General features: G+C 39.3%; 1 protein-coding gene across 2 annotated transcripts in view; it reads left to right on the top strand.

Moving 5' to 3' along the window:
• LOC121732498 (forkhead box protein K1) overlaps nt 1-25,149 on the top strand; it is a 45,093-nt gene extending 19,944 nt beyond the window's left edge. Inside the window, exons 2-11 of one of the 2 annotated variants that reach the window (XM_042122398.1) lie at nt 15,974-16,128; nt 16,608-16,741; nt 17,091-17,332; nt 18,714-18,869; nt 19,260-19,371; nt 19,905-20,010; nt 20,822-20,917; nt 21,520-21,622; nt 23,609-23,744; nt 24,171-25,149. In XM_042122398.1, coding sequence (XP_041978332.1) covers nt 15,974-16,128; nt 16,608-16,741; nt 17,091-17,332; nt 18,714-18,869; nt 19,260-19,371; nt 19,905-20,010; nt 20,822-20,917; nt 21,520-21,622; nt 23,609-23,744; nt 24,171-24,203 — 1,273 coding nt within the window. In that variant the 3' untranslated portion in view covers nt 24,204-25,149. The remainder of the gene's footprint in view (nt 1-15,973; nt 16,129-16,607; nt 16,742-17,090; nt 17,333-18,713; nt 18,870-19,259; nt 19,372-19,904; nt 20,011-20,821; nt 20,918-21,519; nt 21,623-23,608; nt 23,745-24,170) is intronic. The other variant, XM_042122399.1, reaches the window with a different exon arrangement.
• Nucleotides 25,150-25,685: the final 536 nt, after the last annotated feature.

Raw genomic sequence — 25,685 nt, forward strand, 5'->3', positions numbered from 1 at the left:
GCGTTTGACGTTTGCTTAAATAGGGTCCGTTTTACCCTTTGTATAAGGAACCACAAAAACAAAAAGGAGAAAACTATCCATCTTTGTTATTATACTATGTTAACGCGGATGAAGTCGCGGGCAACAGCTAGTAGTATCTAAGATTCAATAAAGAAAAATTAATCCATTTTCAATTTGTCACCTTGTTGTCAACAGACTTCAACCATAAATAAAAGAGTATAATTCGTATGTATAGGCTTGTCACTCAAAAATTTGTCATTTTTCCTAGTGTGTGTGTTGTAGTGTGTGTAATATTTTATTTATTAAAAAAATGTATGATAAAAGCATAATTTCAAAATAATATTAGCTCGATGCACTCCTTCACCATATAAACTATAACTGTGCAAAATTTCATTCACCTATGTTTCCCCATTTTTCGTCAAAAGGGATAAAAAGTTTTTGGCTCACGTATTAATAAATAGATTTAACGTCCAATAGATACAATACGAAACCTCTAAAGTAAGATTTCCATAGAAAAATATAGGTTCAAAGCTCTTCAAACTCCGGACTCCCTTTAATTTTTCCCGGACACGCAATCAAAATGCCTGACTAGGGGTGTTTGTGCACTACACGGAATTTTACCGTCCGGCGTGGCGCGGCGTCCCGATTTCTTACGTTTTGATATGGCAAATGTGAAATAACGGTCCTTTATAAAAAAAGTGGAATATATCCTCCTCCTTTTCGGAAGTCGGTTAAAAAGTAGCCTAAGTTATTCCTTACTACATCAGCTATGTGCCTAAAAAATTCCAGTCAAAATCGCTCCTGCCATTTCAGAGATTAGCCGGAACAAACAGACAGACATACAGACAAAATTTAAAAAAAATGTTCTTTTGGTGTCTGTACCCTATATACATTCATTTTTATGTAGTAAAAAACGGTTCTTTCAATATTACAAACAGACACTCCAATTTTATTTATATTTATAGATGTCGCTCCTGCCATTTCAGAGATTAGCCGGAACAAACAGACAGACATACAGACAAAATTTTAAAAAAATGTTCTTTTGGTGTCTGTACCCTATATACATTCATTTGTTTGTAGTAAAAAACGGTTCTTTCAATATTACAAACAGACACTAAAATTTTATTTATATTTATAGATGTATACATAATATGTAGATTTGCCATATCAAAACGTAAGAAATCGGGACGCCGCGCTACGCCGGAGGTAAAATTCCGTGTAGTGCACAAAGGCCCTGTGTCCGTCTTTATCCGGATGCCTGGCAAGTGGCAACCCTACGCAGGGGTGAGTCTTTCTTCACCCCCGGTCCGATTAGATTTTGTAGATTTTCGAGATTTTGTAATATTATGACGAACGCGAAACGAGGTCACTCCTTCGATGTTAGGATATTATTATCGGATGATACTTACTCTGTAAAATGATGAAAATGCTCTCGTATTTCTCAGTTTGTTTGGGAAGATAGGCTTCTAATAAACTTAGAACTCATCTTCTTTTATCACATTCAGTCAGGATTTTTGTGGTATGGAAACTATAGGCCTCATTACACCCACCGAGTAAAGTGGCGAGACAGTGTCCTAGGCCGAGCACATCCAAAGTAATTAGTAAACATACCGAGTGCTTGGCCAAGATATGCCAAGAGTACTGTCTCGACAGTCGACACTTTACTCGGTATGTGTAATGAACCCTAACAACGCAGTATGTATGGCGTATGCCTACGACAAAGAAAATTACATAATATTTAAATGATATTGTGTAATTCATAATTGCAATTTTTAATGAGCGTAAAGCTATACAAAATAATTGAGGTTAAGAGTATGATATAAATGTATTTGCAAAAATTTAATTTTCCCTTATTTTGTTTCAGGTAAACTCGCAAATTATGGTTACTTAGTAACTCACAGCACAGAGGTAAAGTAGTTAATTAGTATTGTGGTTTGTGGGAATTTATAACTACATACTTATATAATATGCATTATGCAGGTCGTTGATATTCAAGAAATAGAATTCGGAAACTTAGCACATGACACGCTCATAGGTCAGTCAACGAATTGCGCTGAAACTTCACCAATAGCCGCGCGCCAAGTTCCCGAGTTCGAGACGAACAGGAATTTTCTGAGAGAAAAATTGTCCAAAGGCGCACAGAGAATTTATATTCTCTCTGCGCCTTTGGACAATTTTTCATTGGCCACGTGAACTACGACAGCAAAACTAATATAATATTGAAAGCAATAGTAAAGTTCACTAAGGTCTACATCTTAGTGCCCAAGTCAATACACCCCCTTCCAACGTTCTATAATGCAGATATAGTGATTAGGTAGTCTGCCTCCTGGAATATCGGATCACAGCATCTGACCTTTAACACCTGTGCCAGTTTGGAGCAAAGGGCCTCTCAGATCGATAACGTCGGGGCTAAGAAATAGACTTGAGCTTTTACTGTTTCAACTTTAAAGGCTTAAGTCTTATAGTTGGGGAGGGGAAGAGGGGATTTCGGGAGTAGCTCCAGCGTGTCAGATTAAGCTTGTATAGGCTTCCGACATGTGTCTAGTTATCATGGTAAAGCTTCATATTTTCCTAACTAAGCTTCGCAGATATTTTATATTGCACTAAATTAAATGATTTAGTCCTTGCTGTCTAAAAAATATTTATAACTGACTTAAATAAGCAATTATCTGAATATATTTTCTTTTTCAAAACTTTAAAATGGCTGCAGTTTCTGAACCTACCACTAACATAAAAAACGCTCTTATTATTTTTTAATCACTAATCACTAATCAGTTTTATCTAATGTACAAAACCTGCTAAGTCTCCATGACGCTCGAGTGACTACAAAAATAGCACCCTCCCCTCCTCTACTACTAAGTGTGCTCCGCGGAGTCCTACATGAATTGTTTTTATAAATATATGGCATCACTCATCAGACATTAGCATGAGACAATTCATTTAAAGTCCAAATAGACTAGGACGAGTCGGCGCATGAGTACCGAAAACTATTCCACCTCAATTTTTTTATGCGATCCTCTTCAAATTGCCCTCCTGATGATATAAATGCATGTTGCCAGGGCGCAACCCGGTGCCCCGGGTTGCGACCTGGCAACATGAATTAAATTGTTCGGTTCGGTTCGGTGTTTCATATAAAAAATTGTTCGGTTAAAAATAACAATTCCTTGCAATTGTTTAAACAATGTTTGTTTAAACAATTGCAAAGAATTGTTATTTTTAACCGAACAATTTTTTTTATATTCTTTATTGAAATACCAATAAAAAAGGTCCTATGACTTTTTACGATAAAGTTAATATTTTTTTGAAATTTTCACAGATTGTGTATATCTTTTGCCACTATAACAACAAATACTAAAAATAAAATAAAGTATATTATTTAAGGGGGGCTCCCATACAAGAAACGTGATTTTTTGGCCTTTATTTGCTCGTAATCAATAATAGTAACAGTTAGGCACTTGAATTTTTCATAAAATCTTTAATTATATTTGTACTTTAATAATTAATAATAAAATTAAAATAAAGTAATTGTTTAAGGGGGGCACCCAGACAAAAGCATAATTTTTTGTCTACTTTTGCTAAGATAAAAAAAGATATAAACAATGAAATTTTTTGAAAAGATATAAACAATGAAATCTCTAATAACAATATTATTAACTATTGTATATAGAATTTAAAAATATATATATTACTTTGACATTATTATTTTTTTATATATTTTTCATTGGTCGAAAGTACCCAAATTTGAGGTTTTTCGAACCTTTAAAATTCATATCTTTAAAAATATTAACTTTATCGTAAAAAGTCATAGGACCTTTTTTATTGGTATTGCAATAAAGAATATAAAAAAAAATGTTCGGTTGAAAAATAACAATTCCTTGCAATTGTTTAAAGAATGTTTGTTTAAACAATATGGAACCGGGTTGCGCCCTGGCAACATGCATTTATATCATCAGGAGGGCAATTTGAAGAGGGTCGCATAAAAAAATTGAGGTGGAATAGTTTTCGGTACTCATGCGCCGATTCGTGCTAGTCTAAAACATTCTTTATGAGGGTCCGTCAAAAATGTCAGTTTCCGCCTTTGGAATATTTGTTTTTAACTAAAACAAATATTCTGGTTCAAACACCCAAAAATATGGATAGTTTCTTACGTTTCAAAGTATGCCTTATTGGATATCATACTCCATTTGGGTGGAATTTGGACAAACCTTCAAACGCAACAATGGAACACATAAAGTCAATTTGCACACTCTTCCGTGTACAGGATCTTTCTAAAGCATCTATGAGCACCAACATGGTCAGAAATTGGATAGGGTCAAAGGCAGGGTCCCTAACTGCTGCCATCCGCTCCGATCCTTGAGACATCCTGGATTGGGTTGCGTAACCTCTGCCCACGGGAACTCCCTACTTGGTGCAAACGGGCGACTAGAGGAAGCTATAGCCTGTAACGCGATATAGTCCGTGCAATCTACGAAGACGCGCCCCATGTAATTCCTCCTAATCGTTTATAGTATATTATGTGTGCAAGCTTTCGCCAATGTTTGAGTGTTATCGGTACACACTAATTACCTATGAGTGCACGCGCACATTACAATAAATAGACCAATTAAGAAAGAGCGTCACGGTCAAAGGGAAAGATGCAGCTCACCCAAAAAGTGGTAGGGCGCGTCTTCGTGGATTGCACGGACTATAACTGAAAATATGGCTAGCAGACAAGAAGTAGCGGCAAGTCGTGAAAAACATGAAAGTGTCGACTAGAACGGCTACTCGTCGAAAACATGAAAATGTCGACGACAGCGGCTACAATCGACAAAAACATGAAAGTGTCGACTAGAACGGCTACTCGTCGAAAACATGAAAATGTCGACGACAGCGGCTACAATCGACAAAAACATGAAAGTGTCGGATGTCGAAAGTAGCGGCTCCTCGTCAAAAATTATATGATAGGGCCGACTGACGACGTTAGCAGAGCTACTCGTCTGTACGGTAGCGGTAGTAAAGTATCGACTGTACGGTACTTAATAAACCTCTTGACTCTTGACGGTAGCGACTGCCTCGAAAATATGAAAATGTCGACGGCAGAGGCAACACGTCGAAAACATGAAAGTGTCGTGGGAATGTACGATATCGGTTTAATTCTGTAAGTCTAGACTTGGGTAGTACTGAAGACTGACCTCAATTCACTCAAAAGCGGAGCAGGGGCCTGATCATTAACTTTGTCAAAACCTGAGCTAATCCGCGCAGCTCAGAAAACACTTGTAAAGTAAATTGTTCTTTTTTCGCATCATAACAACTTTTAGTTCTGAATGGTTGTAACCTGTAATAATTGTCTCTGAACTGGATTAAGAAATGTCAAACACAAACGTCAAATTTGACTCACGGAATTGTTTTTTTTTAGGAATTGAAATGGCTTAGCCATAACGACTAACGGAAAAATTGTAAATCAAGATGAAAATATAGTTTAAAAAAAATTGATATTTATTATTATAAAATATACTATTTTCTAATATATAACGTGGTCAATGTAGGAATAGTTACTTTTGCACCGATTTATTGTATTTAAAGGTAATTATTATAAATGTGTAAATGGTTTTATTTATATTTTTTTGGTATTTTATAAGCCCTTTATGAAAACACAGAAAATAACACTCCTTCATGTTTATATTATCACAAGCATGGCGATCTAGAGGAGAAAGAATTCTCTGACATTGGCAACTAACTGAGTCGGCAATTAAAAAAAGAAGAAGAAGGAGACAAAAAAAAAGATAATTACAACTCGGGCGAATTAACATGACACCTGGTTCAATTGACGTTTCTCTTAAGTACTGAGTGCAAAAAAAGTTTTTTTATTTTAAGTTATTTCAAAAAAATATTACGTTACCGGAACTAGTTATTTTTATAGGGCTACACTAACCACAGTATTAACCAAGTACGAGTTGGACTCGCCCAAGGGTTCCCCAGCAGGAATACGAGGTTTATGGATGCGTCCGATAATTTGTATCTAGCTTCATATTAATATATTCCGTGAGTAGCTAATTCATACCACAGACGCACGGCAATGTTCAAACGTTAATACGAATAACAAAAACTTAACAAATTTAACGTTCAAACGTAACAACTAACAAATAACACAACAAAACTCAACAAAAATCCAAAAACAAAAACCATTAACTACTAACAAATAACTCCGAAACGCAAACTCAATAACACACGTGTAACGGTAACAGATATAATATGCTAACGCTACTGGACGCGTACGACGAGAGCGGGGTGCTGCGCGGGGAAGCGAGGGAGGGGTAAAATTTAAGCCAGGTGTCAAGTTAACTCGCCCGAGTTGTAGATATTGTTATTAAGTTTATAGAGATTATGTTATATGCAAGAAATTGATAAGTTTATTATATCCTATACCTATTTGATACCTACGCTAAATAATCTATCATAAAAAAGTCTTAGAAATGCATCAAACTTGTGGATTACAATTACATGCATTACAACAGAGTTGATGTCATGAGTTGAACATAGTTTGTTGAACTTGAACTCATTCTTGAACACCTACGTTTTTTTGAGCTTTCAAATAGGTATTATTGTAACATAAACAGGCAATTTATAAGTTTAATAATCCCCTTTTCGTGCCTTGTAAGGCATTTTACATTATTAGTATTGTGTACGCTGAACCAAATATTTTTCAGGATAAAGGATGATTGCTAACACTGAGATACTATAAGTACTACATTTTATAATAAAGAATTGCAAGTGTAATGATGACAAAGTCCTAGGAAGATAATATATATTCACTCAAAAGCTTTAATTAAAAGAAATTTAATAAATACTCGTTTTTAAATGTTTTTTCATTTATTTTCTCACTTAAATATACCTACCTTAGATACATATTCATACACAGCTTTCATCAATAGGTACTATATTTGTCTTACATCTTATTATCAACCTAGTATCAGATAGGCAAGTGGTAAATCTCTTTTATATTATACTTATAAAAATATTTATACAGCGGAAATCTTAAACAAGGTCTTGTCACTTAAAATCAAAGAAGATGAATCAAATATCCCTTGTGTAAATATTAATTTATTATTATTAAAGGAGTTCAAATACAAACTTTTGATGAAAGATAAAAACAATATTATAATTTCAGACTTTTATTTGGCAAACCAATAACAATTAGAAACTGCATTGCAAGTTGCAACTATGGGAAATTGCCTGGGATATCTCAGACAGAGAGCGGTCAAGGGTTTTGTGTTCTTTGTGTTGTATTATGTTGTAGAATGCCTCCCGTGTGAGTATCTCTATATACTCACACAGGAGGAGTTCTGAATGTGTCAGAATTGCTCCTCAGTCACCAACGCAAATGCTTCAACGCATGACCACTCTGTCTGATAGGTCCCTAAAACGACCACATCTTTTTAAAATGTATAATACATGAGGACTTACTAAAGTCCTCATGTATTTTAAATTTTAATGTAATAATATAAAACTAATATTATTATTATTGAGGTACAAAAGTATTTTTGGTAATAATAATATAAGTTCCAATGAAAATATTATGTTTTATGAACAATAAGTATGTTTGTTATGCAATTTTTGTTATGTCTTTTTGGAAAAAGTACTATAAGTAATGTAGGATTATATTTTTGAGTTTTAGTGACTATTCCCATTGTATATTATATCATATTGTAGTCAAGAGAAGTTATAAATGAAAAAGTGCATATGAGAATTTAGCTAATTTGGATTTTATATTATCAATGATTTAACTTTTCTAGTAGTTTAGGTGTATGTGTGTGTGTTAATATTTATTCGTGAATATACATGAATCTAAAGTTTCAAAGGTTGTGTTCTCAAAATTCTTGTTATTGAGAAAGTAATACCTTTGAATTTACCTCTTTGGTGCAGCGTTTATCATGCATGGTTTACAAGGAAATAGTTTGTGAAATAACACAAAGACCTACTGCAATCAAAAGATTGTACGAAATGCTCCTAAGATAGGTTCCTAAGAAGTACATAGTAAGTCCTCATGTATTTTAAGTTTTAATTTAATATAAAACTAATACTTACTTATTATTATTATTGAGGTAAGTACAAAAGTATTTTTGGTAATACATAATAATATATGTTCCTATGATAATATTATGTTTTATGAACAATAAGTTCCATATGTTTGTTATGCAATTCTTATTAAGTAAGTCTTTTTTGGAAAAGTACTATAATGTAGGTTTTTGTTTTTGAGTAAAATTTAGTGATTTACACTATTCCCATCATATAATACCATATTGTAGTCAAGAGAAGAAGTTATAAATGAAAAAGTGCTCATATGAGAATTTAGCTAATTGGGATTCTATGATATTATCAATTATTTAACTTTTCTATTAGTTTAGGTGTGTCAATGTTTATCCGGAGCATGTTATACATACATCTAAAGTTTAAAAGGTTGTGTTCTGAAAATTCTTGTTAAAAGTAAGTACTTAATATTGAATTTACCTCTTTGGTGCAGTGTTTATCATGCATATACCAAAATACTTCAGGTTTACAAGGAAATAGTTTGTGAAATAACACAAAAACCTACAATGCAACTATAAGATTGTACCTGTAGGTTTTTGGTGAAAATTCATACTTGTTTTAAAGTAATTATACACAACACTTGTGTTCCTTATACCTTGTATGTGTTTCTTGTGTACTAAATCAATGCAGTCTTAGCTCATCGCACAAATGCAAACCTTATTGTTGACTAGACATATAGGTATATTGTACTAATATACTACACCTCACTTATGTTATTATTCTGAAACCTCACTAACACTAAATGGATTACTAAGGTTTCTACGTCTTTACTTATGTATCACTTCGTGATTAACTTGAGAATACTTAATCGTTTTCCAAAAATTTGGACACTTCGAATGTTTAGTTTTTTGGTTTTAATAACGAATTATTTTCACTAAAATATATGCTATAGACTAAAATATAACTTATTAAGTAACTAACCAACTAAATAGCAATATAATTTAAGACTAAAAAGTATGTAATAAAATTACTAAAATGTAAACTATTCAGTAAAAGCTACTCGTTGGTTGGTGTTTATTGAATTGCTGTATTTGACGTAAAAGCAAGCGAGCTTATGTCAGAAGTGTTGTCATGATACCAAATGATACGAAATTATTACTCAGTTAACAATGGAGAAGTGAGTTTTGTGTCACGTGACCACTGACTGGCTGGAAAATAGAGGTCATGGTACCAAAATGCGAGCCAGTCAGTATTCTGGCTGGCTTTAAGAGCTCATGATAGAGGGGCAGTGCGCACGATTGCCCTGGATTTAGTCTCTGCTGTAGACAATTTCCTTTAGGAAATTGAAAATCTCCCACCCTGAAAGGGATTCATGTGAAACGTGGCTTTTGTTATGGTGGGTTTTCGAGACAATGAATGATGATGATGAATTAATTTCCATCGACTAGGCATTCCGTGTCAGGTACAGACAGTTTGATTGCATAATAATAATTGTTGACAACTTCTGTATTTTGTCGGGTTATGTTCGAAAGGGCACGAGGTGAAGGACGTGTATACGTCGATCGATACGCCGTCTCCCTCCTTCGCCGGCCAAAGCCGACCGTATCTTGAGTGACGTAAAGGCGAGAATCCCGCGACGTATGTGGGTACGCAGCACTCGCTAAAGTTTACTCTATGTCGAATGAGGGAGGAGCTATATTCGCGTACCAGGAGAGCGTACACTATGCACGCTAAAGTAGATCGTATTTGATCCTCTGTAAGAGCGAATATCCCGTGATCCCCGTGTATTTGGTCCACTCCTGACCTATTATGCGAGTTGTATGTTATGCGCAACTGAGACACAAACACGTAATGACTAACAGCGGACCAAAATATAAATCAATCCTCGCATTCCAACAGTGAAATGCGCTAGTTTACCCATCACAGAAAAACGACCTTAAAATAGCTTAGAATATGACAGACATTCGTCTGCGGCTACGTTCGCGAATTTTGCTCGTGAATCGTGATGTTTTGAAGGCTAATCACTATGAGGCTAGCTGGTGGTCTCTTGTCTCTACCATCTCTATCCTAAAATTAGCTTATCAAATATGGGCAATTCTCTGACATTTTGGCAGTCTTAACAGCTCAATCTATCTATATATAAATGGATTTTCAAATGTGTTAGTAATGCTAAAACTCGAAAACGGCTGAACGGATTGGGCTGATTTTAGTCTTAAAATAATCCCCGAAGTCCAGGGAAGGTTAATGGAATCAGGCGTTACTTTGCGGAAATCCATAATTTAAATTTAGTTTGTTATTATTTTTAGCAATATTCCGCGAAAACAACTTCCACCTTTAAGTAAATGAGTGAGTGTACGCATAGACATGCGTACAGCACCTCCCTCCTCCCACACTGCCTATGCGTACACTCGCATGCAAGAACTTGCAAACACCACCACCACACAAGCAATAATGTTGGCAAATCCGTGCAAGGCCCCTCACCACCATGCAGGTTGAAAACCTCGACGCGCGTTTCGCCCCAACACCGGAGCATCCTCAGGATGTGGACTCTACGACTCTACTTAACGGACGTTGTTCGTAGAGTCCACATCCTGAGGATGCTCCGGTGTTGGGGCGAAACGCGCGTCGAGGTTTTCAACCTGCATGGTGGTGAGGGGCCTTGCACGGATTTGCCAACATTATTGCTTGTGTGGTGGTGGTGTTTGCAAGTTCTTGCATGCGAGTGTACGCATAGGCAGTGTGGGAGGAGGGAGGTGCTGTACGCATGTCTATGCGTACACTCACTCATTTACTTAAAGGTGGAAGTTGTTTTCGCGGAATATTGCTAAAAATAATAACAAACTAAATTTAAACCAGGGAAGGTTTTTAAGTGACACGAAGTTCACCGGGACAGCTAGTGGTTAATAAATAGATCCACTTCGATAGTAAACACTAAACATACTATTGATTTAGAGTTCTTTTGATAACGATAATAATTGTAATATATGCAGCTAAATGTTGATAATGGCAATTGGCAAGTAACGCGATGCCACACCAATTCAGGAAATGTAGCTGTAACATTTTGAAATTGGTTCGTGTGCATGTGCGATAAGCGGCTGATGTCACCACATTATAATGCGAACAAATTGTGAGGACAATCAAACTGCTACGTATCCATTTTCCAACGTAGGTACTTCGCTTCTAGAAAAGTATTAAAGATGTGAGCGGTGAGTGGAATGTGGATGAACTGGGTGGAAGTGGAACAATTTGAAAATGTTAGTTTTTCATTTTTGCATAATATTAAACTGAGGCTTTAGGATCTGGAAAATTATTTGAAATCAAAAAAATGATAGTAGGGTTCTGTTTAAGGGTACCGCAGTCAACCAAGTTTTGTTGATTACAGAACCCTAAAACGGAACCCTAACCAGCCGATTTTTTGTGTATTGGTAGGTTAATATTATACATACTTTATAGTTATTATAATTTAAGAGTAACATTGTTCTACAAATAGAACAATCCATATTTTAGGACCATCGAACCAAAGTATGAAATCCTTTCTATCTCTGTTAGGTTAGCTACCACTTTCAAGATTTTTCGCAGATAAAAATGTTGTTTGTCTTATGAAAATGAAGCTACTCACACAAAATTAGCGTGATAGAAATAAAAAAAATGTTCTAGGTCTAGGTCTAGGACTATGAGGATTTCATGTCCTGCCAGATGGCTAATAAGCCAGATGATGAATACTTACATATTATCATATTCATAATTTTATCTCTATTTTTATATACAATTTTTATTCCTTACGTACTACCCCTTCAGTCCGAACTCCGAAGTGTCCAACTCCGTAATTATTAGTTTGCATATACATTGCCCTAATGATGTTACAAAATGTTAGTTATCCACTTCATCCCCGGACGTCGACCATAGCGTTCGTCATCAAAACTATAATTTAAAACGCGTGGTTAACTATACACGTGCGGTCAGTACATACTACATAGTACATACTACATAGTGTTATGTAAATAGCGTAGACTGTGGACGATAAAACTGCGTTGTTTACACACAAACGTTCCATTTTCACCGGTTTCCAGTAAACAATGTCGTTAGCGGTGCGATTACGTTGTAGGCGGTAGCGGGTAGCGATTATCGGGTTTTCTGGTGTAGCCTTTAGGTACTAACACTAAAAGTGTTTACTGTTGGTAGCACTTCTAGTAGTTCATAACATTTTCTGGAAATTACGCTTTCCTCAAAAATGATTTTATGGCAGAAAGAGATCTAGGACTGGAATAACAGTGTATTTTTGAGTTAGCTATGGTTGGATCTGGGGGTGCGATATTATGATCATACTTCTCATCATCTCATGTCTTACTTGTCTTTTTTCTGTCTGTTTATCTGAGGTTGTCTTTTAATGTGACGCACGTTTTTAAATACTTTCCAAACGTCGAATTGGCGTCTTGGCGGTTCTGGATCTTGGGATAACACTCGGGATAACATTACTTTATTACAAATGAATATGTCAGTTTTCGGTCATCATCATAAACAACCTAGTGATTGGGGCACTGGATTTTTTTTACCCACACAATATAAAAGATTACACAGATTGCACAGAAAATAACTTAAATATTGAATTTGTTTTGTGAAATTAATATTCCAAATGACTTTCCAATGTTGCAGACAAAGAGAACCGTTTACAGCTGTTTATTGTAATGAAATTATAGTAAAATAGGTAAGTCGCCTGTCTTAATAATTATTAAGACTTACCAATTTTACGCTATCGCCCATGTAATGCCCTAGGCCTGTATAGAACACTTAGCGATGAAGTGGTGCCAGCGCGCGGTTTCCGCGAACCTCGTCGCAACACCATTAGCTTTTTACACCACTGCGGAGTACCTATGGGCTATGGTAATACATGGGTGATGGGGGTAAAAAACCCACTTCTATGGGGTTTAATTACCTTTGTTTGTTTGTCCAGCGACATGATAATTACCAGTTGATGCTATTCTGCGTCAGTTGATATATATTTTCTACTGATTCCATGCATTTGGATTTTCGAATACGGAAAACGGATTCGGAAATCGAATACAGAAAACGTGTGTATGCGGCCAGCCTTAGGCTGCCTTTCCACCAGAGCTGAGAGGAATGTGTTTTTGAAAACCAATAGAATCGCTTCATTGACATGACTTTGACATGACATCGCTCAGCGCGGCTTAGCCGCGGCGATGCTATTGGTTCTCAAAAACACATTCCTCTCAAAACAGCTCCGCTCAGCTCTGGTGGAAACGCAGCCAGCCGTCTGTTATCTATATTATTAATACGTCATCATGAATATCCTCTTATAATGAAATCTTTTCCTTACAATTTGGTGGTCATCTTATACTTGAGTCTGGATTTGTAGTTGCTAGGTGCAAACATTAATTAAAACAATGACGTAGGCATTTGCTTAATGTTTAACATCAGTTATTGATCTTACTGACGTATAGGGAACGTGTGCAACAAATGTACTGTGAGCTAGTGTCACCAATCCGGAAAGTGCTCTATAAAATCAAAAATCAAAAGATTTTTATTCAGATTAAATATCTATAAAATATATCATCTCTGTAAAATCAAAATCAAAAATCAAAAGATTTTTTTTACAAAAAAATTTCGGAACGTCGTTACTAAGGTCCCTGCCATCGGTATACAAGGTGTAACAAAAATAAGTGATAATACAAGTGTGTACATGTTCCTTGTAGAGAGTTCACTGTGAAAGTAGCAGCGCTGAAAGACCAACATTTTTTTTCACTTTTGTATGGGGAAACTCCGTGAGTCGTGATGCTCGGACCCTTGCCCATCCAAAAATGAAAAAAAAAATCATGCTTCAGCGCTGCTACTTTCACAGTGAACTCTCTACAAGGAACACATACACACCTCTAAAGTATTATCATTTATTTTTGTTACACACTGTTCTCTATTACAAAGATAGATAGAGCTGCCTACTGGCGCGGGCGTAAAAATCCGAAACGTACTATCCTATATTATTAATTACTTGACATGTTCCGCTACCTATAGTTACTGCACGTTCCCTATGATATACACTATAAGTTGTACCGTGTACGATAATTTCCAGCATTCATTGGCCTTCAAACTGTTTCCTTTCCTTTATTAATACTAGCTATTTGACCGAGCTATATATATATATAGCTCGGTCAAATAGCTAGTATTATATATATATATATATATATATATATATATATATATATATATATATATATATATATATATATATATATATATACAGGGTGTAACAAAAACAAGTGATAATACTTTAGGGTGTGTACGTGTTCCTTGTAGAGAGTTCACTGTGAAAGTAGCAGCGCTGAAAGACGAAAAAAAATTTTCACTTTTGTATGGGCGAGGGCCCGAGCGTCACGAGTTTCCCCATACAAAAGTGAAAATTTTTTTTCGTCTTTCAGCGCTGCTACTTTCACAGTGAACTCTCTACAAGGAACACGTACACACCCTAAAGTATTATCACTTGTTTTTGTTACACCCTGTATATAATTGGAATCTCGGAATCGGCTCCAACGATTTTCATGAAATTTAGTATATAGGGGGTTTCGAGGGCGATAAATCGATCTAGCTTAGCGAATAAAATGACATTTTTAGAAAATGTCATTTTATTCGTGTTTTATTGAATACCGAGCAAAGCTCGGTCAAACAGCTTGTATCTGTTAAATATAGCTACGGTCAACGACCTCATCAAAATCCAATAAAACATTTTTCGGGCAATTAGTGTGACGTTATTTACTCATTATCCGTGGACCGTTACATTAGACTTAGGGAGCGTTCAAGTATTACGTAACTATATTTTGATAATTTTTCCCACCTTCCTTTTATGTATTAACGCACCTTGTGCACCATACCTTTCTCCTGTCTAATGTCTCTGATATGCATGTCACCGGATAGACCGATTTTAATGGTGTTTTTGTTTGAAAGCTGAAATTATCGAGTGTTCTTAGCAATAGTTCATCATCACCAGCCCACATATAAACAGGAAGCAACTTCCTGTTTATATGTGTTGATCCTGACACCCATAAGAGTTTGAATCTTGGTTAATGGGTTGTTTTTTATATATTGCTAATATAATTTTTTCAACCTTCCTTTCCCCGTGTAACGCCTAGTAATGTTTATATAAGACACCCCATTCCCCCTCTAATGTCTAATACGTAATACTTGAACGCTCCCTTCAAACTTTTCATTCATTAGTACTGCGCCGTGACCAGTGACCACAGCTTCTGTATTTTTGAGGAGTATTATTTGTGATAACGAGGCGATAATTAAGAAATTACACATTTTATGGGTACTTCAATAGTTACAAGTTCATAATTCGTAGAATTTGTGGTTCTTTAACGCACTATTGTTTTGTAGATGGATGAAATGGAAATAAGTACAGCTTTATTATAGCATACTCTAGTGCGAAGGAGTCACAAATCACAATATATCCTTTATGGGATGGGATTATTATTAACAAAAAAAAAAAGGATTTGAATCTAGATTTAGTCTATTTCTTATTTTATTTTTAATAAAATTGGCAAACTAATTGCTAAACAACATACGTTGTAATCTGAAGGATGTCAGATGGGTTAAATTAACTCTGCTTTAAATTTATTGTTATGGTTATTCCTTGTTAAACAGGGAAAAATTTTAAAACTTTAACCTGATTAGTACAAGTGGGCCTCAGACAGCTCATTAGTATGACAATATTAAACAATCTAAGAGGGAAGATACTAACAGCCCATTAGTAAAGGCCGGCAACTCACCTGCTGCTCTTCTAATGTTGCGAGTGTCCATGGTCGACGGTAGTCGCTTATCATCAGGTGACCCGTTTGCTCGAAAGTAAGGGGGTAACCTTATTTTCTAAAAAAAATTAAGTATAGATAAAATATTTTTAATAATTGGTTCAATCCAAAACGATCCTTATTAACGTCACCACACGTGTGTATTCAAGATGCACGCTCCGGTTTCCGTCGACGAGCATCCGGCTGGAGTTCCAGTCGCTGGTGGAGGAGGGGGCCGGTGGCAGCGCGGGCCCGCCGCTCCCGCCGCTCCGCATCACCATACCTGTCGACACCGACGGCCGCAGCCCCATGCCCTCGCCCACTGGTGAGTTAGGAGTCAGAACTCTTACTTTCATATAACACATTCGTATAATCGCGCATCTGGTCCGCGTGAAAGTTCCCCGCATCCTGAAATTTTATAGATGTTTTTAGGCAACATGCGCGCGGCCAGGAGATGGTGTCATCCGCATGCGAACCAGATCCGCGCGCGGGCACATACGCATGACAAGAAAAGAGCCCTAAGGGTTTAGGCGAGACCGCACTAAGCGGCGATACTGCAACAAAACGAGGCGAAATTTCATGTTCCATAGTGACTGTGTGCCGTAGCGTTACTACCTCGCGATGATGCTTACCTGATAACATTAATTAAGGATTATTTGGCCGTGACGTGTCGCGACTCGTACCATTGCAGGGTAGTGGGGCTTTGTGCGGTCTCATTTTACTCTGGACTGGAAAGAAGGATGGGAAGGCATATTCGCTTAAGCCTTGAATAACTAACACTAACCCCTGACTGTCACGTTGCAGGCACGATCAGCGCGACGAACAGCTGCCCGACGTCGCCGCGCGGCGCCGGCGCGTCCGCCCGCCGCCACGCCGACCTGGGGCTGGTGGCGCAGTACGCCGCGCTCTCCGAGCCCAGACCCACTAACGGCAGCTCGGTGAGTAATGTAATATTGACTAGCAGAAGCTAACTTGGCAACTCCCTATAAAGAAGCTACGGAAGGAGAAGAGTAGCACAGTAGAAATACGGAAGATTTCCTTTGTCAATCTGCCACTTTTCTAAAAACTTGGGCTATGATGGCTAAGCGTGCTAGACGCTGGTGTCAAATAATTTCTGTGTATGGTATTGACGCATCTCGCAACAGAAGTTACAAGTTGCGTGCTTGGTACGATTACTACTACTTGCACGTCATTTTCTTATGGCTATTAGGTTATGTCTCCACCAAGCGTATTAATGATCACCAACATACCTTTTTTTGTATTTTTATCTTCGATGTTAATTTGCAGGCGTCATCGAACGACTACGGTCGCGAGAGGGAGCGAGACCGCTCGCGGGAGCGGGACGGGCGCGACGACGCCAAGCCGCCGTACAGCTACGCGCAGCTCATAGTGCAGGCGGTGGCCAGCGCGCCCGACAAGCAGCTCACGCTCAGCGGCATCTACAGCTACATCACCAAGCACTACCCCTACTACCGCACCGCCGACAAGGGCTGGCAGAACTCTATACGCCACAACCTCAGTCTTAACAGGTATGAGCAGTCTAAATTCTAATAAAACACGTTACTGAAAATACACATACAATAGACATTATGGGATTATAAATTATAATCTAAACTCTAATAGAACACATTACTGAAAATACAAACAGAATAGTTGCTTAGAATTCAGAGAGGTTTTTTTCTACGGAATAATAGACAAAGTGACAGTTAGATACAAGTATTCCGCCATTTTTAACCCCCGACAAAAAAGAGGGGTGTTATAAGTTTGACGTGTCTGTCTGTCTGTCTGTCTGTCTGTCTGTCTGTCTGTCTGTCTGTCTGTCTGTCTGTTTGTCTGTGTGTGTATCTGTCCGTGGCATTGTAGCGTCCAAACGGGTGGATAGATTTTGATCTAGTTTTTTTTTGTTTGAAAGCTGACATGATCGAGAGTGTTCTTAGCTATAATTTATCATCATCAGCCTGCTCAGTGCTGGACAATCAGGGTTTATCTGGTTCATGTAAGGCCGTTAGCAACGTGTAGTCGTTTGATGGGTTTTATATTTCATTCTAGTTGTGAATATACAATATACGTATACAAATAATAATGGAAAGTTGACCTGGTGTTGCAGCAGCACCTGGTAATCATTAGGATATCCAACTCCTAGCCAACTTAGAGCAGAGGTTTCATGTTTGGGCTCATTTTGATTGCGATAACCAGTAAGAAGTAGATAAACACTAAATATTTACATGCCGCTACTGCAGCATCACCTGGATTCTATAGGAACCTAGCTTCGTATGAACCCAAAGTGGAGGTTTCATGTTTGGGCTCATATTAACGGCCTCATAGAAAAAGACATTGATAAATGGCAATCATGAGAATATGATTCTGTTGATAGGAATTAATATTCTGCACTATAACCAACACAAGTTTAAAAAGTATGAAATAAAATTAAATTAAGAAATTTAAAAAAAACCCCGCCAAACAACTTTAAAAAGTAATGAAATAATATTTACTGCCTTCAAGTTCAAATAATTCCTAACTTGTGTAAAGTAATATTTTAGTCCATAATTGTTGTCACGGTGTGTCGGGGGACCGCTAAGTAAACTACAACCTACAACCGCCAAGTCGCTGATTATCTCGATTCAGTTCACTGTGAATTGATCCTTAAACTTGTTATGTGAAATCAAACATCTACATTAGCGGTCCCCCGACACACCTTGACAACAATTATGGACTAAAATATTACTTTACACAAGTTAGGAATTATTTGAACTTGAAGGCAGTAAATATTATTTCATTACTTTTTAAAGTTGTTTGGCGGGGGTTTTTTTAAATTTCTTAATTTAATTTTTGTCACTAAAAGTCCATTCTTTCCCGTTTCTACTGCAGGGACTTGGTGATTGGTCTAATATCCGTTACATATGATTCCAGATACTTCATCAAGGTGCCGCGCAGCCAGGAGGAGCCGGGCAAGGGCAGCTTCTGGCGCATCGACCCGCAGAGCGAGGGCAAGCTCATCGAGCTCGCCTTCCGCCCGCGCCGCCCGCGCGGTGTGCAGTTCCGCGCACCATTCGGACTGTCCTCCAGGTAATGCTTTGGTCTATGGACAACGTTCACACGGTCAATCTGGCATTAGTTTAGACTTCAGTCCATCAATCTGTGATTGGCGCCTGACTGATGACCGAAAAGTACATAATAAAAAATGATCAGTCCATCAATCCGTGGGTTAGACGTTCAGTTTCGCGTCAATCTTTACCAGATTGATGTGGAAAAGTGATGTTGGAGATACCATACCAAATTTCAGCAAAATCGGTTTAGCGGTATGGGCGTGAGGAGGTAACAGACAGACAGACACACTTTCGAATTATAATATTAGTATTGATAAGTAATAATAATTCTTTGAGAGTTGTGTGTGGGTGCGTGCGAGCACGCGTATGTGTGTGTGTATGTGTTATGTTAACTATTGTGTTATTGCAGGAGCGCGCCGACGTCGCCGTCGCAGGTGGGCGTGTCGGGCTTGGTGACGCCGGAGGAGCTGTCGCGCGAGCCCACGCCGGACCTCTTCACCGGAGAGGAACATGACCACCAGGTGAGACCATCACCACGGGACTGCACAGACCACAGAACATAGAAACCAAGTGTAAAAGTACCATCGAGGAAATTTATTCCAAGACAGTTGGCAGACCCACGTCATTTGGTCGGATCATGTCACTTCAATGTTAATAATTGTGATCTGTCGGCTGGGTTTGACGCGACCAAATTACGAAGACCCGCTATCTGCCTATGAACCAACTTCTCTGGTAGTACAATAGGCGTGTAAAAACAATCTCAAAATTTTTGAGTTGACTACAAATGATGAAACGGCCTAAGTGATCATTCGCATTGACTCTTGTGAGGTTGTATTCCTTGACGTAAACCTGAAACATTATGAATTGAAATGAACATTATAAAAATTGACAATACTTGGTGAAAATGAATGGCCTAGGAATATTGTTAGTGCTATACAGAATTAAGTACATACATTTGCACAGTAAAATGTATCATTGTATATGTTTGGATTTGAAACTGTTGAATCTAAACGGATTGTAGTTGTAAACGTTATGACCATTCTGTTTGTTGCAGCAGCAGAGCGGGCAGCAGCGGCTGAGCAGCAACACGAGCAGCCAGTCCACGCAGTACCTGTTCCCCCGCAGCACCGGTGTCAGCCAGAGCGCGCCCGGCTCGCCAGGTCAGTACTTAGCATCCGCAGAGCGGGCAACAGCGGCTGAGCAGCAACACGAGCAGCCAGTCCACGCAGTACCTGTTCCCCCGCAGCACCGGCGTCAGCCAGAGCGCGCCCGGCTCGCCAGGTCAGTACTTAGCATCAGCAGAGCGGGCAACAGCGGCTGAGCAGCAACACGAGCAGCCAGTCCACGCAGTACCTGTTCCCCCGCAGCACCGGCATCAACCAGAGCGCGCCCGGCTCGCCAAATCAGTACTTAGCATCAGCAGAGCGGGCAACAGCGGCTGAGCAGCAACACGAGCAGCCAGTCCACGCAGTACCTGTTTCCCCGCAGCACCGGCGTCAGCCAGAGCGCGCCCGGCTCGCCAGGTCAGTACTTAGCATCAGCAGAGCGGGCAACAGCGGCTGAGCAGCAACACGAGCAGCCAGTCCACGCAGTACCTGTTTCCCCGCAGCACCTGGCTGACGCCAGAGCGCGCCCGGCTCGCCAGGACAGTACTTAGCTGGTAATAGCAAGGGACTATTCACATATCACGTCGAAACGGGTACCGACATACCATGCGACATGACGCAACATAACACTCCTTGAAGTTTACACTAAGTAAAACTAAAATGTTCAATTGCTGAAAAATCGTTGTGCTCTCGTGTCTTGTTTTATTGTAATCAATATTAAAGTTTTGTCACTCTTCAAAATGCGCACATGAAGCTATTCTAAAGAAGAACCGCCGTGATGGCTTTGCAATGTTAAAATATATTTTTATGCATGCCTGAAAATAATGTTTTATACTTGCTTCGCCTAACTTAACACTGTGTGCAGGTCACGGGCTGTCGTACAGCGCGGGAGGCAGCGGTCTGGTGATGGCCGGCCACCAGATCACCGTCGTCACAAACGGCGCGGGCGGTGAGCGAGAGGGTGAGTCTGCCTGTCCCACTCTAACACACAGTAAGGTGCTTCAACCGTTGTCACTCCCACTTCAACATGCTAACGTTAACTACATTGTGATGGGTATCAACGACTAAGCTACATTTTGATATGTGTTATCATGAAACGTACACATAATACACATAACTTGTGACATACATGAAAAGTATAAAATATCCCTTATGCCCAGTTTCAAAGGTTTTTTGACGTGAGATTTCTTTATTGTTGTTGACCAGTTAACTACATATTTGATATTTAATTTACAATTCAAATTGCTATTACAATATCAAAAATGGTCAATTGGCCAGCACATATTTCCACCATTGCAACTCTTATGTCATGATCAACAACGGTAGCCAACCACGAAAATTATCTCAGGAGAGGGACAAGCGAAATCGGTCTTGGGAGTCCCAAGCTAGAACCTGCAACGAAATTAATAAGAATAATGATGTGGTTCGATCTCCGTTTAGTTGCGGGTCCATGTTGGATGCGAGTAGCAGGAGATCGGTCATCTCGCCGTTCATTCAGAAAGGGCTATGTTGAGGAGTGCCGGAGTGGACGAATATAGGCTGATATGAATGATGTGGTTACAGAGAAATATGTGGTGGGCACGACGGGCGGCAACCTGGTGTCCATACAAGAGGAGGAGGTGCAGGCCGCCAACCTGTTGCTGCACCAGCACTCGCCCTACTACGCGTGAGTACAAGTCACGATGATGAGTCACATCAAAATCCTACTCGCTGCTAGATATGTGCGCCGACCGGCGTAGCGCACTCCGCCGGCCGTTTTAGTCACGCCGACGCCGCCGATTTTTTTTCCGGCGTCATCGGCGTCTATAGTTTAACAAGCATACACATTACACAATTACTTCCTTAGGATTTTTTATTTACAAAATTAGTAATTTTTTAGATCGCTATTTGACAACACTGGTTAACGCTATGTTTTTCGACGCCATTTGCATTTCTTTGTCACTTGTCAGTCTACGCTGCGCAAAACAACTGAGAATTAGATATTTTCGTTTTTTCTTCTTCTAAGGGAACGAAAGAGGGAGTAAGATTTTGTATCAAACTTTTTTCTTTAACACGAAAACTGCTGATCCGATTTGAATACGGTTTTCGCAGATATATTATTAACTTATTGATTAAGAGTGAATTTATTATATCTTAAACTAAACATAAAGTTTCGTGTGTCATTGGATTAATATGCGGGGAACTTTGCCCCCGGCACCTTGGGGGGGCTGCGCCCCCTCAAATCCCCCCCCCCCTGGTAATGTTGCCAAGCAAAAACGTGTTATGTCGTTAGTGTTGAGTTTTAATTCTCCTTCTTTAGGATCAAACTAAGTTACTTATTAAAAGTGAAATTAATCTAACATAAAGATACAGATTTCGAGTGTCTGGATTAATATGCGGGGGACTTAGCCCCCGGCCCCTACTTGAGGGGGCTGCGCCCCACTAAACCCCTCCCCTCCTGGTGATGTTGCCAAGCAAAGACGTGCTATGTCGTTAGTGTTGTGTTTTAATTCTCCTTTAGGATCAAACTAAGTTATTCATTTAAAGTGAAATTAATCTAACCTTAATTACTAAACATACAGATTTTGAGTATCGTTTGATTAATATGCGGGAGGCTTTAACTCTGCCCCTACCCAAGCAAAACCGTGTTGTGAGTTGCGACCTTAGTATTAAGTTTAATTCTTCTATTTTGTACAGAATTGTCATTTCTACAGTTTTATTATAATAAGTATAGATGCGAAAGTGTGTTTGTTTGTTTCTCTTTCTTTGCAGCCAAACGAATCAACCAATCGACTTGATTTTTGGTAAAGACGTAGTTGAAAGGATGGAGAGTAACATAGGCTACTTTTGGTCTTGGAAAAACGTCATGTTTCCAAAGGAGATTTGCAAGAATATTCGTATTTTACGCGATTTTCGAATGCCACGCGAGCGAAGCCGCGTCTCAAATAAACGTTTCATTATATAGAAATAAATAATAAATTAAATGGAGATTGAGGCGTATTTTCACCATCCACGCCGATTACGCCGATGACGCCGCCGCCGCCGGCAAATTAGATGCCAGACGCCGCCGCCGGTCAAATGAGCATCGGCGCACATGTCTACTCGCTACTCGACAATATGACTGGTTTTAATGTCACGCGGACCGTTGGTACGGATCTTCGTATAGACCGATCTAAGGAGCGTTTTAGAGTATTCCTTTACTCATTTAACTCATACAGATCCCATCTCCGTATAGACCGAGCTAAGGAGCGTTTTAGAGTATTCCTTTACTCATTTAACTCATACAGATCCCATCTCCGTATAGACCGATCTAAGGAGCGTTTTAGAGCATTGCTTTACTCATTTAACTCATACAGAATGAAGTTGCCACAAGATTAAATAGGAAAATTGGTGACCGCAAGTTGGAGTCGGGACCGACTGCTCTAGAGCGGTCGGGTTCAAATTTGCACCGACCGCTCAAGAACTGCTCGAGCGATCCGTGTATTGCGGATATGAATTTAGTATGAAAATTTAAAATCGCCGTGCAGCGACCGCATTTTGCAGTCGGTTTCGACTGCAAAATGCGGTTCGCCTATGGCCGGCCTGACTCGCAAAATACTATACTTCTTTATACAATCTCAACTTAAGATTATACTATTACTTCATATTTTAAGTGAGTAAACGTGTGTTTCAGCGGTTACAGCGGCGAGGAGGGCTGCGGCGGTATGGGTGTGGGCGGCGAGCTCGTGATAGAGGAGGCGCCGGACGACGACGCGCCGCACCACGCGCCGCACCCCGCCCACCCGCCGCACAAGCGCGCCAAGCACCACGTACGTAGCGTACACCACAGCTGTGTAGTTGTTAAGTTTATATAATTTTTATGTATGTTAGTCATTAAGGTATAATATATTGTATGGGCCTACGTAGCCTGATTTAAATAAATAAATAAAAATATACGTATGAGAGTCTCCTACATTTGACTCGACTATGTCGCTGCCAAATGCCAATCGGTAACACACGAAAGATGACGCAATGTAACGTAGTTATTGCACATAGGCGTATAAACAAAGTACGCTATCATGATTATTGGAAAATTGCCCGTTTTTTATTATTTGGGGAACGGATTGTCTCATTTGGGAGCAACCGTTTCAGTCCTGAAATGTGCCAAACAACTCCGTATTTGAAAAACTTTTTTAGTTTTCTGACCGCGTGGTAAAAAATAAAGATGAATACAATATAATTTAAACTATTTGTAGGTGTCCGACATGGAGGAGCGGCGCGCATATTGACGAGCTGCCGACGGCGGCGCGGCGTGAGAGATGCGCGCCCCCCGCGCCCCGCCCCCTGCCCGAGCGCGCTTTACGCTCACTGACGCGCGACGTCGACCCGCAGCACCTGATGCCCGACGTCAACTTCCTGCTGGCGGTCGACGTCAACTCGACAGTGGCGCGCTTCGCCCCGCAGCGGACGACGCCCGACGTCCTGCTGCGGCGGCAGCCGGCGACGCTCGAAGTCAAGTTGGAGGCGCGCAACGTCGACTAGATGACAGTGAACTGAGACAACTCGCACCTGACGACCGGCGTAGACCAGTTGACAGTCTCACACGACAATCGAGTGACGCCCGTCAACCAGCAATAACTGACAGTGACGACAGTGAAACCTGACGTTTCTGGTGTAGTGATTAGTGGTACAGTTTTAAGTTTCTCCCGCGACGCGAACTCGTGTTAAGTTGGTGTTCTGTTCTCGAGTGCAATCAGTTGGACCGGTGAGGATATGTTACTTTTGTAATACAATTCGAGGTAGTCAATACCTGTCGAGTGAGGGGTGCTCGGGTGAGGCGAATTTACACTGAGACACTGGGTGGGAGGTCTGTTCTTAGTATGTGTGAAGATTGTATCTTTGTATGCAGCATATAGTAGATATTTCTAATTGTTAACTATAGTAGCAGCATGTTAAGAAATCTCATAAGCGAATGATTTATGTTGACTTAAAGCGCCTTATTGACGGCTCATCTTGCATTGTTGAGACTTGAGGTATGTTACAGCCCAGATGTTTTGCATTGTGCATCGTCTGGCAACAATTTGCTATGCACGGCAAGATGGATGCTATATTTTGTGTCAGGGTAAATTCACCTCTAATATAATAGAAAGCTTGAATAAATATATATCTTTAATTGTATACACATAGTATTTTCAATTGTAATCATATTATAACAATAAAATGTAACAACTCTGTCATTTTACTTACGCCTAGACCCTAGAAACTGTTCCCTTTTGGGCGTCCATTAATTAGAGAAGAATGTTCATTACATGTCACAAGTGTTGGATTTTCCAAACGTTTGAATACCTTATGCCATGTCTGCTTGAATTTCTTTGTATTCAAATAATAATGGATACTTAGGGTGTTTCACAATATCTATAAATAAATATATAAATGAAGTTCCAGATAAATATAAGTTACTTATGGCCTGTTTCACCGCTTCCTGATAAGGTGCCCTATAGGGTTATTTGACAGATTTTCCATACTCCATCTGTCAAATTAAGTGGTGGATAGCCTTATCAGGAAGCAGTGAAACAGGCCCTTACTGTAACTTTTGTATCTGTAGATTTCACAATGAAGAAACCTGCAGTTATGCTATAAGCTGTAGGGCTACTACGAAACCGTTTTGAGACTCAAACAATCGGCTGAGAATGCCGCGTCCTGCTCTAACAACGTCATATCACATTTGTTAGGGTAGGACACGACATTCTCGTACAATTGTTTGAGTCTCA

Source organism: Aricia agestis, chromosome 12, assembly GCF_905147365.1.
Source record: "Aricia agestis chromosome 12, ilAriAges1.1, whole genome shotgun sequence".
NCBI classification, from domain to species: Eukaryota; Metazoa; Arthropoda; class Insecta; order Lepidoptera; family Lycaenidae; genus Aricia; species Aricia agestis.